The 20,726-nt window shown below is 46.5% G+C and overlaps 2 protein-coding genes across 9 annotated transcripts in view; one reads left to right on the top strand and one right to left on the bottom strand.

Annotated features, from left to right (window-relative positions):
* STK39 (serine/threonine kinase 39) overlaps positions 1-20,726 on the top strand; it is a 452,628-nt gene that overhangs the window by 55,661 nt on the left and 376,241 nt on the right. The window lies entirely within an intron of this gene.
* Positions 14,294-19,974, bottom strand: LOC130283791 (uncharacterized). Its single transcript, XM_056533271.1, has 2 exons — positions 18,981-19,974; positions 14,294-15,474 (listed from the first exon to the last, which is right to left on the bottom strand). Exons 1-2 carry the CDS (start codon positions 19,861-19,863, stop codon positions 14,879-14,881), a joined length of 1,479 nt encoding a protein of 492 aa, XP_056389246.1. The 5' UTR covers positions 19,864-19,974; the 3' UTR covers positions 14,294-14,878.

The raw sequence follows: 20,726 nt of genomic DNA, 5'->3' as shown, positions 1-20,726 counted from the left end.
CCATTGGTCAGAATCAGTTCTGACCAATGGCAGGGGATGGGAGGAGATCGCAGCATTGCGACCTCACTCCTACCCTGCAGGATGCTGGGGCCTGTTACTCACAGGTCCGAGAATCCCTATTTTCCAGGTGATCGGGTCACCAGAGACCCGATCAGCCCGGAATAGGAGAAAATCGCATGTCTGAATTGACATGTGATTTTCTGCGATCGCTGACATGCGGGGGTCCCGGGACCCCCCCTCGGCGTTTGCACGGCATGCCTGCTGAAAGATTTCATCAGACATGCCGTTCCGATCTCTGCCCGGCGCGCGGCAGAGACCGGAAATACAACAGGACGTTCTCTAACATCCTTGGGCATTAAAGCCCAGGTAGCGGGGACGTTAGAGAACGTCCTATGTCCTAAAGAGGTTAAAGATGGGTTAGATATATCAATGATGTGATGCAAAATATTGATTTAAATAGGAATAATAATTATTTATATAACGTCAACGGAGTGCACCAAACTTTACAATTTTCAGGCTACAAATAAGGATAAGTAAGGCTGGGTTCACACTACGTTTTGTCCCATACGGGAGCGCATACGGCAGGAGGGAGCTAAAACCTCGCGCTCCCGTATGTGACCGTATGCGCTCCCGTATGTCATTCACTTCAATGAGCCGACCGGAGTGAAACGTTCGGTCCGGTCGGCTCATTTTTGCGCCGTATGCGCTTTTACAACCGGACCTAAAACCGTGGTTTTAGGATTAAGATTTTGTAATAGAAGTAATTTACAAATCTGTTTACCTTTATGGAGCCAGTTGAAATAAAAAAATTTTTTTTTCCTGGAATTCCCCTTTAAAGGTGCACTGTTCATAGCAGTTATGTAAATGAAATCTCTTCTACTACAGGGAGTTTTATAAAGTGAGTTCTTACCAAGTCAGTTCTTAATTAAAACTCTTCTTTTTCATGTTACTGAGGTTCGCCCGCTATATCTAATAAGTGCCTCCTGCAGCGCATCTGGCAGAACACGGCATATAGATGACAGATCTGCTGTATATGACTAGGTCATTTATCAACATCACATAGCTACGATTTCCTGATATTGTTGTCAGTACAGGTCAGGTATTCTTTATATTTAGCCAAGAATCAAACATTATCCTTCTCAATAAAACTTTTCTCATGGCGTCCAATAGTGCTGAAGAGGAGACAACTATAACATATAAGTTTTGTTAGTGTACAATACCACCTAAAATTATGATAATAATAAAAAAACTGGGAGTCAGATCTGAGTGAAACCTTTGAATGGAAAGAATCGACCCAAATGGCTCTCACTACCTCTAAACTCTCCGTAAATGTTGTTTTACTTGAGGAAGGCTGGAAGATCTTACTCAGACAGTACCTGGCCCCCACCAGAGTGGCAAGGATGTTTCTTCTTCTCTATGCTTTCTTGGATGCCAACAAAGGGGAACCTTGCTTCTTATATGGTGGGCTATCCCCATGTGCAACGCTTTTGGATTCGCATTTATCATCTCATCGACTAGGTCACTGGGGTAAATCTTTCTGGCTGGAAAACTCAATTTGGCCCTTTGCATTTGGTCAGATGCAAATTGAATTGGCTCATGGATAATTACAAATTGACTTGAAGGATTCGTATAAAGCCTTTAAAGCAACTGGGCAGCCGTGGATGACTCCTTTAGCTTCCTTCTTATTACTCTCTTATATTTTCTACTACCATCTTCCCTCTGTATTAAAGGGTACACCGCTCCTAGACATCTTATGTCTTATCCAAAGGATAGAGGATAAGATGTACATCGCAGGGGTCCCTTGACTGCGGCACCCCAGACATCCGGTGCACGGAGCGAACTTCACTCTGTGCCGGATGACTGGCGATGTGGGCCGGAGGCTTGCGATGTCACGGTCACGCCATGCTCATGCCGTCACGGCCATGCCCCCTCAATGCAAGTCTATGGGTGTGGCCGTCACAAGCCTCTGGCGCTGCACCCAATGCTCTAAATGAACGCCGGGTGCAGCAGGGAGATTGCGGGGGTCCCTTTGGATAGGGGATATGAGGTCTAGGGACGCAGTACCCCTTTAAGTAGGGCCTCCACAAACCAACACTGTTGCCCCCCCACCCCAATTTTTTTCTTTGTATGTCTCTGGCTAGGTCCACATTGGCGTTTGCATCTGACCCCTTAAGGGTCTGATTGGCTCTTCTTTTTTACCCGAGCCGCACGGACCCTGAAATGGGTTGGGAGCAAACGGGTCCGACGGTGATCCGGTAATTTTGCAGGAACTTATTGTGGAAAAAAATAGTGCTTGCAGTTTTTTTTTCTCCGCTGAACTCCCGTCGTTCTGATTGGTTTGCCGACAGAACTCTGAATAGTGGAGTCCAATGGCAATGTGAACGAGCCCTTATATGTCTAGCCTAGTGTTTGTGTACCCTGTCTGTCGTCTGTCGGAACTCTGGGTTTCTTCTACATCCTTTGCCTTCGCTGTTCGAGTAACTTGGACATCTTTGTGAATATTTTTTTTTCCTGTAGCAGCCTAGTTAAGTTAACCTTGTTTGCGATGGACTGTTGATAGGGCAGGTGATGAAAACCAAATTCTATGTTTCAGAATTGCCTTTGTTCTACTACTTTTTGAAGAAGCGAATATATTTTTAAAAATAGTAATAATAATAAAAAAAATCTGTTCTTTGAAATTAAAGAGGACCTTTGGTCAGTCCAAAAACATATATTTTTTTAAAATAATGTTGTAGCCTCTGGTGTTTTGATTCCAAAAGTGTTTTTTTATTTTTTTTTATTGTTTGGTTGAACTGGTTGGATAACGCTGCCCTTTGCACTTTGAGTGCCAACAACAGGACTTCTTTAAGTCAAAAATATGATAATGGTTATTAACTACCAATAACAAGGTCAGATTAAGATTTACGCAAAAAATTGTGAGTTTTGACCAATATGTGTCAGGTGCAGACTTTAATCAATTCCCCTTCAATGACTTTCACCATTGAAGTCAGTGAAGAAAATTTGTAGTAAATTCACAGTGTTTCCAAAGCCAAAATGGAAATGCTGTGGGTTTAAAATTTGCACAGCACGTCACGTCAATTTCCAAATTTAAAAAAAAGATTTGTCCACACTTTTGTTGGGGATTTTTTTTTTTTATTTCATTCACTTTACTATTGGTATAAATGCTGCAGATTTTCAATGAAGAAAATCTGCATCATTCCTTCTTCATGTGAGCCATAAATTATCCTGCGGTGGGGAATTTAAATGGGCACTTTCAGAATCAAAAACTTTTTATATGTTGTACATAACATGTTGGCATAACATCAACTTTTATAATATACTTCATAAGAAAATGTTATCTCCTTTTTATAGAAATCAGGACTAATAAAAAAAGACTAATAGAATATGGCACTCTTGATCGGTGTAGGTGCACAAGTAGGATCCCACTCCTTAAATTTATAAAACAAGAAACTTGGCACTCAAAGGTTGCAGTTTAGGTGATTTATTTCATATGCAATCCACAAGGTAAATGGATAACATTTCGGTCAAATATTGACCTTCATCAGATCTGGGATTCCTGCGGAGATTGAGGACGTCGGCCTAAAGCCGTGGAACTTGATGCAACAGCCGTCGCTGTATGAGTGTAATAAAAAAAGACCACTAGGGGGCCCCATACCATCTAGATAATAATCCTGTCTGGCTGTAGCATCATCTTTGTACCAGCTGAAGCACAGGCCTGGAAGTGAGGGCGGGATTAGCACTCCTCTCTGCTCACTCCTTTCCTGTCTATCAGACTGCTGTCTAAACACAGAGAAGAGGGGGTTACAGAGCAGCCTGCAGTGATTGGACAAAGATACCCAGCACAGCACAGCAGACTCAGGGAGAAAGTTAATGCATGTTGTGCAGGCCTTTGGCTGTCTGGGCTTTTTAGGAGTTGTAGTTTTGAAACAGCTGGAGGCACCCTGGTTCCAAAACACTGATCTAAGGTCTCCCTTCACATTACAGAAATCAGTTGTCATCAGATCCTGGCAGTAGTGTTACCTCAGGCTTTGGGCCTGAGACTTCGAGTGATAATATACCAGCCTAGGTTTTTTTTTAATGGATAGTGCAGTTTATAATATTTTAAGCCTATGCGTGACGTCCTGTCTTATAGCATTCTTATTGTATTCATTTACTGCCTATTAAAACACTTCTATTATTATCTCAGTGCCTGCTTGGCTATATAACTATAACTATATATATATATATATATATATATATATATATATATATATATATATATATGGCTATATAACTCTACTACTAACTGTAGTTTTGTATTGCACTCCTTTATTACTTTACTGCTGACATAATAACATATCTATGTTATGACTTCACGGCCGGCATAGTAATACACCTGTATTCTGCCTACTAAACCATAGATTTGTATGCAGTCTTTACTGCTGGCAATGTATCTCTACCTAATAACATGCTATAAGCCTATAACACACATCACCCATTACTTCACTCTCTGACTACTATATATAGCATTGATTTATTGTCTGTCGCTAAATACACGTCTGCCTAGTAATGCACTTCTAGTAATCATTGCCTGGGTTATAATACAGGCTACCAATACTTTGCTGCTGACCTGATGACCTATCACCCATGGGAGATTGTAGTATTTTCCACTATGTTCGTCTTAAGTCTTAATTACAGTGAAACCTTTTTAAGGTTAACGTGTAGCGAGTCCACTGCGGATTGCACGCTTTAAGTTTTGCAGCTGATTTCATATATGTGAACGTACCCTAAGCCCCTGTTCACACTACAGATATTCCACCAGAAAATCTTGAGAGGAATCCACTTGCAGCAGCCCCCACTAGTGGTGATTGTAGGAAGTCAGAACTTATTTATTTAAAAATAGAACTCTGTTGGAAGGGAAGCTCCTCTTCCTGGAGCTGGGGGTTGATGTGTCACATACAGCTCAGCAAATCGCTGGCCATAGTGGTTTGCTATAGTGGTGTCCCAACTCGGTAATAGGCCAAGCAGCTATGGAACGTATTGAGCCTTAGTGCCAAGAAGAAGACCAGGACTCAATAAGTCACATTGCTGCTCAGCCAATCATTGGCCGAGGCAGGACATCGCATTAACCCCCAGCACCAGGAAGGCAATCACAGGGGAGCCCAGGATCAGGATATGCAGAGAGTGGGCGGTAAGTAAAGTTTTTTTAAATATTTTTTATAAAGGACAAAATGGGCATCTTTAAAAGAAGAAAAAGGCACCCTTGTGCTGGAGTACCCCTTTAACTCAGGGACTGTATGCATAGAAGCAGGGCATTAGGAGCTCTATCTGAAAATTTATTCCAGCCTTTATAAACCTGAAATAAGACAGAATTGTGGACCTGTTTAAATTAAAAAGTGAAGTACACTTCAGTAGTCTTCTTGGTTAGTCTGAGAACCGTTATCATCTGGGCGGGTTTATTATTTGGACAAAGAAAAAATTGATTGGGACCTCTACATAAAACAGAATCCTATACCGAGGATACAGGGATACACATTACCCTATGTGCCCAGGACAAAAGAGAAAAAATACGGAATTTAAAACAGTCCTGCTGGGTTAAGGATATGAAAATAGAAGAAAAGAAAGAAAAGACAAGGGGTAATATGTCCAATAGATTAAATTACAATTTATTTAAAATATACTAAGATGTCTTCTGCAGGGCCCTTGCATCAGACATAAGATAAAAATAAAAAGAAAGTAATAAAAAGGTGTATTAGAAATGATAAGATGCAGACTTGTTAAAATTGCTTGCAGAAATGAATTCCCCATTTGGCAAACAGTCTTACTGTAAGGGCTTAGAGACTCTCCACTTGATATCAGTGTATTGTACAGTAATAGGATGATGATTTTCTTCGCACTATGATGTTATACAGTGATACAGCGTTAATCCAATGTGATGGCTCGGGCGGCGCTGTGCCGTGTTAGGAACCGAAAGTAAAATTAGTGGGTGCCGGCATGTGCGATCAGCACACAATTACCATTACCATCTATTGAAAAAGGGGACCTGGCTCCCCAAAACGCATCTAGCCAATTCACATACGCACTTGCACCCCTTCAGTGGCAAAACCGGAGGATTCACATCACTCTAATCTCCACAGCAAACAGAGAAGCAGAGCGCGCGCTCCACAGACTTCATCTACTCCGCTGACCAGCCAACATGGAAACGCATCCCGAGGAGACTTACCCGATACTGGTAAGAGGCACCTGGTGCCAACCCTCTACCCCATTTTGAACCTATACCACATTATCCTTGTTCCGCCAGGGTAAAGTGGGACAGCATCAGGGGGATTCCAGCGCTGCATAGCGCACCTGCCTGGCACGTTTACCTAATCTCAATCCCACTCAAAGACACAACTTCACACAGCCCTGTGCCGTCAGGGTAGGGTGGGACGGAAATAGGGGTACTGCAGCGCTGCTGAGCGCACATGCCGGCACTCACTAACTTTACTTTCGGTTCCTAACACAGCACGGCACCGCCCGAGCCATCACATTGGATTAACGCCATATCACATCATAGTGCGGAGAAAATCATCATCCTATTACTGTATCAGTACTATACACTAATATCAAGTGGAGAGTCTCTACGCCCTCCCAGTAAGACTGTTTGCCAAATAGGGAATTCATTTCTGCAAGCAATTTTAACAAGTCTGCATATTATCATTTTTAGGACACTTTTTTATTACTTTATTTTTATTTTTTTTACTTATGTCTGATGCAAGGATCCTGCAGAAGACATCTTAGTATATTTTAAATAAATTGTAATTTATTCTATTGGACATATTTCCCCTTGTCTTTTCTTTCTTTTCTTCCATTTTCATTTTCATATCCTTAACCTAGCAGGACAGTTTTTTAATCCGATTTTTTTCTCTCAGGTTTATTATTTGCATACAAAGACTCCTGGCATGTAGCCGATATGGTGAGAGAAGCTGTTGTCAACCAGACATTTCCGCTGCCGAGGTTGTTGGCTTCCATATGCACGGGGCTGGTGGCGTTAGTAATTTTAAGTGTGTTTTTTATTAAATGGAAAAGAGAAAATATTTGACTTATTTAGTTTGTATCCTTCTGTTGTTTAGCTCAGTGATATTTGAGGTTTGATGTATTTTATTGTTTATCGAGGCTTTGGCTTTGTTTAGCTCTGAAAAAATATTTTTAGCTGCAAGTTACTGAGAACGCTGAGGATAAAAAGATGTAAACAGCAGCGCTATGACTATGAAATGAAAAGTCTTGTCAATTGAGGTTATTTGAAGAAGCCATACGCTATTATACAGAGAAAATATAGTCCACAGAGCTGACGGTGAGCAACAGGAAGCATTTCTATATAAATGTCATAGCACCCTGGGTAATGAATTGGGTTGTCACATAAAAAATATACACAAGGGCCAACATGAAAAGAAATAATAAACTTTGCAATATATTCACATTTAAGGAGATTTGTCATGTCTCTTATCTGAGAGCAGCATAGTGTAGAAGGCGGAGGATCAGCTCAGGGTAATAGCATTGTTTTTGTTATCAAGTTTTTTGTTTTCTAGAATGTAGAAAACATTGAGACAGACTGAGAATCCTCTATCCCACTTATAGAAAAAGCCTATGAATCCAGCCCCCCCCCCCCCATTCCAAACATAAAGAAAGCCTGTGAGTCCTCCTGCCTCCCATCCACACAAAGAGAAAGCATGTGAGTCCTGCTTGCCCCTGTCCATACATAGGAAAAGCCTGTGAGTCCTCCTGCCTCCCATCCACACAAAGAGAAAGCCTGTGAGTCCTGCTTTCCCCTGCCCATATATGGGAAAAGCCTGTGAGTCCTCCTACCTCCCTCCCACACATAGAGAAAGCCTGTGAGTCCTCCTGCCTCCCACCCACGCATTGAGAAAGCCTGTGGGTCCTCCTGCTTCCCATCCACACATAGAGAAAGCCTGTGAGTCCTGTGTCCCCCTGTCCATACATAGGAAAAGTCTGTGAGTCCTGCTTTCCCTGCCCATAAACAGGAAAAGTCTGTAAGTCCTGTTTCCCCCAGCCTATACATAGAAATAGCCTGAGTATTATTTACCCCGCACATACAGAGAAAGCCTGTGAGTCCTCCTTCTTTCCACCTACAAAAAGACAAAGCACAGAGGGGGGCATTTACTAAGTTGTGTGTGATTTAGTTAATTTTTTATTTCTTTTTATTCGTGCTTTTTTTGAGTGACTCTGCCAAATTTATGAAATGGTCGCAGGGCATTTGATAAATTTTGTGGAGGATACACATTTTCAGAAATTTCAATCTTCACATACACCAAAAAGCTACGCTAGGTCTGGGCTGGTGTAGAATTGTGACTTTTTGGTTTGTTTTGCAACTTTTTTGCAAAAGTCGCAGTTGATAAATTCATTACCACTGCACAAGACCAACCCTTAACGGCTGGTGTGTACGTTCTTTTAAAAAAGTGTAAATTGAAAAGGCGGAAATAAAATATCTTTAGGTGCAGCGCTGCGCCTAAATAGAGACAAAACTACTGACAGGGGAGCATGTGGGCTTTGTTTAGATGTTCACCTTGATACCGTATTTTTCGCTGTATAAGACGCACTTTTTCTTCCCCAAAACTGGGGGGAAAAAGTCGGTGTGTCTTATACGGCGAATACACCCCTATCGCGGCGGTCCCTGTGGCCATCAACGGCCGGGACCCGCGGCTAATACAGGACATCACCGATCGCGGTGATGCCCTGTATTAACCCTTCAGACGCGGCGATCAAAGCTGACCGCTGCGTCTGAAGCGAAAGTGACACTAACCCGGCTGTTCAGTCAGGCTGTTTGGGACCGCCGCGATTTCACCGTGGCGGTCCCGAACAGCCCGACTGAATAGCCGGGTTAGTGCTTACAGGACACCGGGAGGGACCTTACCTGCCTCCTCGGTGTCTTCTCCGTTCAGGGATCCCCTGTATGGCCGGCGCTCTCCTTCCTCGTCATCACGTCGTCGCGTACGTGCGTCGGCGTGCGTAACAACGTGATGGCAGCGACGGAGAGCAAGGATACCCGGCCAGCAGCAGAGACGTTCCGGAGCGACGGCGACAGCGATGGAGCGACATCCAGGGCAGCGGTGACGGAGCCGCGGGGACACGTGAGTATTACCTCCTATGCAGTGGTCTTCAATCTGCGGACCTCCAGATGTTGCAAAACTACAACTCCCAGAATGCCCGGACAGCCAACGGCTGTCCGGGCATGCTGGGAGTTGTAGTTTTGCAACATCTGGAGGTCCGCAGGTTGAAGACCACTATTGGGTTCAAAATCTTTATTTTTTTAGATTTTGCACCTATAAATTGGGTGCGTCTTATACGCCAGTGCGTCCTATAGGACGAAAAATACGGTAGTTTAAAGAGGAACTGTGGCCAACCCCCTCCTCCCCCCAATTGATTTACCTGCGAAAAGTTTAGGGCTCCCTGATAAATCACTGTTTACAGTTTCTTGATATTTTATTCCGTTCCTGAGATATGAGGGTTTATAGTTTGTCTGACAATTAGGAAATGAGTCAGATGGACGTAAACTTAATATTAATAATAAGAGAGATGGGCGGGAATATACAGTCAAGAGGTGTGTATGTTTTACATTGAGGGACCTGTATGCCTAATATACACCCCCGACTGTAAAACCCCACCCATCACTCCCATTAAAGTTAAGTTCAACCCCATCTGACATTCCCTGGATTGTCAGACAAACTGTAAACCCTCATATCTCTAGAATGTAAGGGCGTATGAAGAAACCTTAAAAAGGTGTGTGATCAGGGTACCCTAGGCTAGTTTTTTTGTACACTTTAAAGTACACTTAAGATTGTCATACAAGGGTCTACCATTGGTAAGTAAAGAAGGTCTGATATGGTGTCTGAATTTTTTTGGTATGGTCTTCAAATAATTTAGGAATGTTGGTAAGAATCCGAATCGATAGATCTGGTTGGGGGTTGGAATTTTAGGTTCTCGATTTTTTTTTTTATAGTGTGGTCTGGGTTATACAGTGGTCCCTCAAATTACAATATTAATCGGTTCCAGGACGACCATTGTATCTTGACACCATAACTCTATGAAGACCTAGTAATTGGTTCTGAAGCCACCAAAATGTCATACAAAAATAGGAAAAAGTGAGGATTAAAGAAAAATAAGTAGATAACTAATAGAGATAAAACAAATCCTTCCATATAAAAGTAAGAAAGATCTGCTGGGAGCTGTAATCACTGTCTATGTAGAGGACAGGAGCTTCTTCAGGGTCCTGTACAGTACACAGTGTCCTAAAAAAAGTTAAATGGAGCCGCCCTCACCTGGTGTCCAAAGGAGCAGCTAACCCAGGTAAAGAGTACAGAACATGTGATAGCTCCTTGTACTGTAGGGGGCGCTACCAGACAGGAATTAAGTGCATACGTTTCAGTAATACAGGTGTTTTGCCCATTCTGATTGGTTGGTTCTTCCAGCCATTGACACGTTTTGCAGATCTGGACTGTCTGTAGCATTGTATGGTAAGTCTGGTTTCAAGTTACAATGGTCCAGAAAATACCATTATTTGTTCAAACTATTGTATGTTGAGGGATCACTGTACAGGCATTATAGAAAAATAAACAAATAACGTGGAACTCTTAACCCCTAGACAACATTGAGCGGACATGTAGACCCTTGCCGTAGGAGACTCAAGGACCAAGGACGTACGCACTGCACTCGCTTCATATGGGGAAAATGCAATCTAAAGATTATATAAAAAAGTCCCCTATGGGGCCTTAAATATAGTGAAATAAAAACATGTTTTAAAATTCCATAAAAGCCCTCCTTTTCTTATTTTTACAAAAAATAAAAGATAAATATAGCTACAAGCAGCAATACAGGTGTCCAAGCTGCAGATCTGGGATATAGCACACGATTACTGTGACCCCTGGTGGTAGAGAAGCTGATCCTGGACATGTGTGCTAGTTCTCGCACGGTTCTGATCAGTAATTTTAGAGAAAACTATGTTTGCAGAATGTTGCGCATTCAAACATGGCCGACAAGTATGGTGAGCAATAGTGGTACAGAAAGAGATGACTAAGATGTGCGCTAATTTTCATGCGGCCAAATCTGGTGACCAATTGTGGTATAGAAAGAGATCAGGGACATGAGTGATAATTGTCACATTATTCAGACCAGGAATTTCAGAGAAAACCATATATACAGAATATTCCTTTAGTCTCTCTGTTTTTGACTCATATTGGGTAACAATTGCAGTGCCGTCACCCAACTTTCCAAAAACCTAGAATTACAAACATTGGCTTCTAATGCAGACATTACATGAGGAGGATGTATGTCAGTCCTCACGGTATGTTTTTGGGTTCCATGTACGACTGTCTGAGCAGTGCTGGTAGACGCCATTTAACTCATTGTACAGAAAGTTACATTTCTCTTTGCATAGCCTGCATGTTTGTCACTCTTAATTTCAGGTTTGTATTCTGTTCATGAAACAGGGAGTTTAGGATGAACAATTCTGCCGACTCACAATGTTATATAGGAAACAATGTCACAGTGAGTCTGGGGCTTTCTTTTAAATGCCTTAATATGTATCAGTCTTTACTGCGTTTCTTGAATTTCGTTCATAAATTATTAGCCTCAGAAAAAGGTGTGCATGCCATATAACACAAACACAAATGCTGTGTAACACTGACACACATGCTGTATAACACAAACACAAATGCTGTGTAACACTGACACACATGCTGTATAACACAAACACAAATGCTGTACAACACTGACACACATGCTGTATAACACAAACACAAATGCTGTATAACACTGACACACATGCTGTATAACACTGACACACATACTGTATAACACTGACACACATGCTGTATAACACTGACACATGCTGTATAACACTGACACATGCTGTATAACACTGACACACATGCTGTATAACACTGACACACAAGCTGTATAACACTGACACACATGCTGTATAACACTGACACACATGCTGTATAACACTGACACACATGCTGTATAACACTGACACACATGCTGTATAACACTGACACACATGCTGTATAACACTGACACACATGCTGTATAACACTGACACACATGCTGTATAACACTGACACACATGCTGTATAACACTGACACACATGCTGTATAACACTGACACACATGCTGTATAACACTGACACAAATGCTGTATAACACAAACACAAATGCTGTATAACACAAACACAAATGCTGTATAACACAAACACAAATGCTGTATAACACTGACACACATGCTGTATAACACTGACACACATGCTGTATAACACTGACACACATGCTGTATAACACTGACACAAATGCTGTATAACACAAACACAAATGCTGTATAACACTGACACAAATGCTGTATAACACTGACACACATGCTGTATAACACTGACACACATGCTGTATAACACTGACACACATGCTGTATAACACTGACACACATGCTGTATAACACTGACACACATGCTGTATAACACTGACACACATGCTGTATAACACTGACACATGCTGTATAACACTGACACACATGCTGTATAACACTGACACAAATGCTGTATAACACAAACACAAATGCTGTATAACACTGACACAAATGCTGTATAACACAAACACAAATGCTGTATAACACAAACACAAATGCTGTATAACACTGACACACATGCTGTATAACACAAACACAAATGCTGTATAACACAAACACAAATGCTGTATAACACAAACACAAATGCTGTATAACACTGACACACATGCTGTATAACACAAACACAAATGCTGTATAACACTGACACACATGCTGTATAACACAAACACAAATGCTGTATAACACTGACACACATGCTGTATAACACAAACACAAATGCTGTATAACACTGACACACATGCTGTATAACACTGACACACATGCTGTATAACACTGACACACATGCTGTATAACACTGACACACATGCTGTATAACACTGACACACCTGCTGTATAACACTGACACATGCTGTATAACACTGACACATGCTGTATAACACTGACACATGCTGTATAACACTGACACACATGCTGTATAACACTGACACACATGCTGTATAACACAAATACAAATGCTGTATAACACAAACACAAATGCTGTATAACACAAACACAAATGCTGTATAACACTGACACACATGCTGTATAACACTGACACACATGCTGTATAACACTGACACACATGCTGTATAACACTGACACACCTGCTGTATAACACTGACACATACTGTATAACACTGACACACATGCTGTATAACACTGACACACATGCTGTATAACACTGACACACATGCTGTATAACACTGACACATGCTGTATAACACTGACACATGCTGTATAACACTGACACACATGCTGTATAACACTGACACACAAGCTGTATAACACTGACACACATGCTGTATAACACTGACACACATGCTGTATAACACTGACACACATGCTGTATAACACTGACACACATGCTGTATAACACTGACACACATGCTGTATAACACTGACACACATGCTGTATAACACTGACACACATGCTGTATAACACTGACACACATGCTGTATAACACTGACACACCTGCTGTATAACACTGACACATGCTGTATAACACTGACACATGCTGTATAACACTGACACATGCTGTATAACACTGACACACATGCTGTATAACACTGACACACATGACTAGGGGATATTATAGCTGCTAAGACCCCCACCAGATCATCTATCATTTAACACCTTTAACTTAATTTTAGCTTATTCCCTCCCATAAATGACATAAGACATGTGTTGGTTAAACAAAGGCCACAGCAGCCCATTTATTAAATAACATAAATAATCAATTACAACATTGTAAACCGATGTATGAACGTCATACATAACAATATAACCTGTCCTAACATTAGGATGTCTATTAGCGCAGGAGAAGAACCTGAGGGGCACCGTTACCAGACCACAGGTGATGGGATCTTCACTTGCTCCTAGCCGTAGCTCACCTGCACAGGAGCACCATTTTGTGAAGCCCACCAACCCGAATTCCACCTTCTGGCTGGGAACCGCTCCCAGCCCACCTCCACACCATCCAACATACCATGCCCATCCACTGGTGCCTCCCCAGATTCCTCTCCTGACCCCGCCACTGTGACAAAATTAAGGGCGGGCGGGCGGGACACTTCTTCAGCCACGCAGATTGTGACCCCCGTATCAATGCCCTCACCTATATACCCTCCTTAACTCCTCCCTACACCCTCACTAAAAGCCCGCGCTTCCCTAGCTCCCTCCTCTAAACTCCTCACATTTAACCCTTACCTTCCCGCATAATACCCCTGTCATGGGGCCCCTCCGTTCCCATTCTGTCCCCTCCAGGGCTTTCTTGACTAGGGGATATTATAGCTGCTAAGACCCCCACCAGATCATCTATCATTTAACACCTTTAACTTAATTTTAGCTTATTCCCTCCCATAAATGACATAAGACATGTGTTGGTTAAACAAAGGCCACAGCAGCCCATTTATTAAATAACATAAATAATCAATTACAACATTGTAAACCGATGTATGAACGTCATACATAACAATATAACCTGTCCTAACATTAGGATGTCTATTAGCGCAGGAGAAGAACCTGAGGGGCACCGTTACCAGACCACAGGTGATGGGATCTTCACTTGCTCCTAGCCGTAGCTCACCTGCACAGGAGCACCATTTTGTGAAGCCCACCAACCCGAATTCCACCTTCTGGCTGGGAACCGCTCCCAGCCCACCTCCACACCATCCAACATACCATGCCCATCCACTGGTGCCTCCCCAGATTCCTCTCCTGACCCCGCCACAACGGGGACAAGTGACCCCTTACTTGTCCCCGTTCCTCCACAGCCTCAATGCCCTCTCCACTGTCTCCTTCAACTCAAGAAGCCACAAATCCATACCCATCCCATTAAGATGAATACCATCCGAGGCCACAAAATCCGCACCCCCTTCCTCCAAATCCCGGTGTCGTGCCACCAAACCACCATTCCTGGCCACGAACTTACTCACCGCCTTATTCACCTTAATCCTCGCCTTGTTAATTGCTACCACCGACCGAGCCTGCCTCCACTTCTGCCTGGCAACCATCTCGGACCACACCAGGACCAAATCCGGGAAAGAGGACCACAAACGCAACAGGTCCAGTTTAATGTCCCTGATCAAATCCCGAGACCTGCGCACACCCAAATCATTCCCACCTAAATGGACCACCAAAATATCTGGGGACCGGTCCAGCTGAACAAAGAACTGGACCCTGGACAACAGTTCTGACCACCTCATGCCCCCCTTTCCCAACCAGCGAACCTGGGCCACCGAACCGTCCAATCCCAACTGTCTGCCCGCCGGCCGAACCCCTGCCCTCACTGCCCCACGCGTCACATACGAATGGCCGACAATCCAGACAAGCCCAGCCGCTCCACCTGAAACGACAAAAGAAAAGAATACAGTACAACCCACACTCGCAAACACACGCACATCACAACAAATGAGGACGAACGTACAGCCTATACCTCTCCGATTCCCACCTCCCAATCTGCTTAACCATTTCCGGTCCCAGGCCCCACCGAGACGCCTCGGTCGCCGCACCTATCCGGAAGGAATGAGAACTGTAGTCCTCTGCCACGAATCCCCCCGCGCGCAAACACTTACGGAAAACCCCCACAAACTGAAAACGAGACAGAAAACCCCCGTCAGCATGGACCAGCAACGGACCCACAATCCCCACCCGCAAAGCCAAAAACGCGGAGTAACAAGCCACCGGGCACATCTCCGAACTCCCCAGGCGCGCCAAACGCACCACCGCCCCCCGACCCAACTGATCCGTCTTCGACCGCCGAACACAGCACTGCAAAACCCCCTCCACCAAAACCACATCCGAAAAAAGAAGCCCCCCGGCCCGACAACGACTAGGCGACACCAACTCCGATATACGAAAAGCCCCAAAAAACGCCAACGCAAAAGCCAAACGGAACAAACATAGCTCATATACCGAAAAACACACCCCAGCCAATAAAGAACCCAAGCGCAACAACAACGAAAATGTCACCGGTTTGCGCAAATCCCTAGAACTAGCCCCCTTACGAAACCCCCGCACCGCCTGCCGCACCAAAAAAGACTTCGTCCCATCCGGCACTCCCCGGACCTTGAACCAAAAGGCCAAAGCCGCCATCCGGCGACCCAGACCCGACGGGGACACCCGCTCACAAAAAGCCCTGCCCACATAAAATAAAAGAGCCGCCTCCCATTCCGAAGGGGCGCCCGTAATGGAAAGCTGCCGAAGCAATAACTCCCAATCTGCCCACCACCGACTATAAGACTCCCACGTTGACCTGGTCACAGACCGTCCCACAAGGCCCATCGCCACAGCTAAACCAGCCTCCACAGCCACTCCGGACAAGGGATCCCCCGCTCCTCGGCCTCCGGTGCCAACTCCCGAAATCGGTCCCACTGCAAACGAGAGAGAGCATCAGCGACTGAGTTAACCACCCCCGGCACATGCAAAGCGACAACATGCGAATTAAGCTCCAAGCCCCGCAACACCAGGTGACGCAGTAGCGTAACAACCGGCGGAGAATTCGCCGTCTGATTATTGATAGCCTGTACCACCCCCATGTTATCGCAATGAAAGCAGACCCTTCTATTGCGAAACAAGTCCCCCCACACCTCCAGCGCCACCACAATCGGAAACAATTCAAGCAAAGCCAAGTTCCGCGTCAAACCCGCCACCCGCCAGACCTCCGGCCACTGACCCACACACCATTGACCCTGCAAATAGGCCCCAAAACCACAACCGCCCGCCGCGTCGGTAAACAACTCCAAATCCCAATTAGAAACCGGGCAACCCATCACCACTGACCGACCGTTGTACCTGCCCAAAAAATCCTGCCAAACCCGCAAATCCGCCCTCAAGTCCGCCGACAACCTGACATAGTGGGTAGGCCGCGAAACCCCCGCGGTAGCCGCCGCAAGCCGCCGGCAAAAAACCCTCCCCATAGGCATGATCCTGCAGGCGAAATTGAGACGACCCAGTAGTGACTGGACCTCCCGCAATTGCAATTTCTTAACCCTGCATGCCCTATTGACCTCCTCCCTCAGCTCACTCAGCTTCTCATCCGGCAACCGACACTCCATCGCCACGGTATCAATAACGATCCCCAGAAACTTAACCGCCGTAGACGGGCCCTCCGTCTTGTCCGGCGCCAACGGGACGCCAAACCACGTTGCGACCCGCTCCATCTCCTGCAACAGCACCGCACAAACCCGAGACCCGGCCGGACCCAAAAAAAGAAAATCATCCAAGTAGTGCAACACCGAGTCCAACTGGGACTCCCGCCGCACCACCCATTCTAAAAACGAACTAAACTTTTCAAAAAATGCACACGAGATAGAACAACCCATGGGCAAACAAAGGTCAACGAAAAAACTATCACCTAAGCAGCAACCCAACAAGTAAAAACTGTCAGGATGAACAGGCAGCAGGCGAAAAGCTGCCTCTATGTCCGTTTTCGCCAACAAAGCCCCCTGCCCAAAACGCCGCACCCACACCAACGCAGCGTCGAAAGAAGTGTACGACACCGCACACAAAACCGGGTCAATGCCGTCATTCACCGATCCCCCTTCAGGGTGTGAGAGATGGTGAATGAGGCGAAACTTGCCGGGCTCTTTTTTGGGCACTAGGCCCAAAGGCGACACCCGCAAACCCTCAATAGGAGAGCCAGCAAAAGGACCAGCCATCCTCCCCAGCTCCACCTCGCGCAAAAGTTTTTCTTCTACCAGCTCCGGACGGGCCCGTGCCGAAACCAAATTCCGCACCTGCCCCCCTGAACCCGCCGACCCAGAAAAGGGGATCCGAAAACCCTCCGCGAAACCCAAACGCAACAGCTCCGCCGCCTCCCTATTTGGGTAAAGCGCGAGGAAAGGCAACATCCTTTCCACCCGCACCGGCGTCACCCCTCTTCTGGTCAGCCTCTCCCGGCTTAACCTTCCCCCGCCGGAAACAGCGTGACAAACCGTGTCCCCCACCCCCGCAACCGGAACATTCATGCTTGAACCGGCAATCCGCCCCGAACTTGCAGCTCCCTTCGTTGAACTGCCAACAAACCCCACGCCCGGCCCCCCCTGACCGCCCTGACCCCAAACCCGAACCCCCGACACCGTCCCGAAAGGACTGCGGCCCGGTCCCGCTACGAGGAGCCGCCATCAGCCGCATCCACAAACCTATATCCTTATGCTCCCAACGCAGATCCGGACGCACCGCCATGCGTTGTCGGAACTGCTCGTCGTACCGAAGCCACGCCGAGCCCCCATAAATCCGATACGCCTCCCCCACCGCATCCATGTAGCAGAAGAGACCGGAGCAGGACTCTGGCGCCTTCTCACCCACCACGCTAGCCAAAATGGCGAAGGCCTGAAGCCAATTAGAGAACGTCCGCGGTATCAGCCGATACCGCCGACGCTCTTCCTCCTCCACCTTTTCCAACCGCTTAGACTCGTCCGGCCGGACCCTGTCCAAGTTGAACTTATCCAGCGGCAGGAGCGAAAAAATGTCGACATACTCCCGCTTCCAAATTTTATCCCGGACTTCCGCCTTGAGATGAGCGCCCAATGGGCCCTCAAAACAAACATAAATCTCCCCCCTAGCCGCATCCGCTAGTCGAACACCTCCCCCAGAGCCCGACGCCGCCACCACAGGGGCCCCCACCGACGAGCCCGACCCAGTCCCCCCAACCGGTCCTGACACCCCAGCACCCCCCCCGGCCAGCTGCACCCCCCCAGCCCCCCAAACAGGTACGGGAGACACCTGGGACCCCCCCGCCCCCAGACCACTCCCCCGCAGTAAAGCATGCAAGCCATTAAAAAACAATTGTAAATCGCCCACCCCCCCCCCCCCCAAAACCCCCCAGACTGGAGACAGTGGTAGACTCACCCGACCTCACCGGCTCGGAACCAGCGGCCGTAACTCCAGAAGAAGGGCGACTCCGGACATCACGGGCGACAGACACATCTTCCAAGGAAAGGACCGGGGGGACCCCGTCCGACGACTCCGCAGCAGCAGAATTCGCCCCACCAGCGGCTTGGACGGACAGTGGCGGCGACCGGACCCCGCTGACGCCAACACCTGCTACAACCCCGGAGGGGAGCAGGGGACAAGACAGCGGGTCCAGGGTCTCTGTAGAATCTCCAGCCAGCAGCAGCAGATCATCTTCACTGACCTCACTGAGAGCAGCCTCGATCTCGTCTCCTCCCATAAGCACCGCCCCCCTGCCGGCAGCAGCAGCAGGGGACACTGCAGAACCAGCCCTCCTGCTCCCCCTGGAAGAGGAAGCAGAGGGCGCACCATGAATCACGGCCCGGGTAGCAACCAGGCCTGCAGGAGACTGCCCCCCCGACTGAGGGGCAGAGGAAACAGCAGCTCCGGATCTCCGCCGGGCCCGCCCTCCAGAGCGGGCCGCACCACGCACCGGTCCCTCACTGAAGCCCAGGGGCGCGCCGACAGCACGCCCCGCACCGCTCCTCACAACAGGCCGACCGAGGGGTGCCTGACCGGACCGCCCCCCGCCCGACGCTCCGGACCCACGGCAGGAAGCGGCCGGAGAAGGACTCACCCGTCGGCGCCTGGGAACAGGGGAAGCTGCAGGTGACAGGCGCTCCGGCGGGCGAGAGCGCCGACCGCTAGAACGGGGCCCGGACTCCCCCGCCGAAAGCACCGGAGAGGCGGTGAGGGATGGGAGCGCGTCCTCCAGCCACTGGGAGCCGCACCGGAGGACCTCATCCCGCACGCGCCGCAGAATCGCTTCCATGTCTGCCATGGCACAGGTAGGGACACTTCTTCAGCCACGCAGATTGTGACCCCCGTATCAATGCCCTCACCTATATACCCTCCTTAACTCCTCCCTACACCCTCACTAAAAGCCCGCGCTTCCCTAGCTCCCTCCTCTAAACTCCTCACATTTAACCCTTACCTTCCCGCATAATACCCCTGTCATGGGGCCCCTCCGTTCCCATTCTGTCCCCTCCAGGGCTTTCTTGCTGTATAACACAAATACAAATGCTGTATAACACAAACACAAATGCTGTATAACACAAACACAAATGCTGTATAACACTGACACACATGCTGTATAACACTGACACACATGCTGTATAACACTGACACACATGCTGTATAACACTGACACACCTGCTGTATAACACTGACACATACTGTATAACACTGACACACATGCTGTATAACACTGACACACATGCTGTATAACACTGACACACATGCTGTATAACACTGACACATGCTGTATAACACTGACACATGCTGTATAACACTGACACACATGCTGTATAACACTGACACACAAGCTGTATAACACTGACACACATGCTGTATAACACTGACACACATGCTGTATAACACTGACACACATGCTGTATAACACTGACACACATGCTGTATAACACTGACACACATGCTGTATAACACTGACACACATGCTGTATAACACTGACACACATGCTGTATAACACTGACACACATGCTGTATAACACTGACACAAATGCTGTATAACACAAACACAAATGCTGTATAACACAAACACAAATGCTGTATAACACAAACACAAATGCTGTATAACACTGACACACATGCTGTATAACACTGACACACATGCTGTATAACAC

Source organism: Hyla sarda, chromosome 8 (assembly GCF_029499605.1).
Source record: "Hyla sarda isolate aHylSar1 chromosome 8, aHylSar1.hap1, whole genome shotgun sequence".
Lineage (NCBI taxonomy): Eukaryota > Metazoa > Chordata > Amphibia > Anura > Hylidae > Hyla > Hyla sarda.
This window is presented reverse-complemented; position numbering and strand designations above follow the sequence as displayed.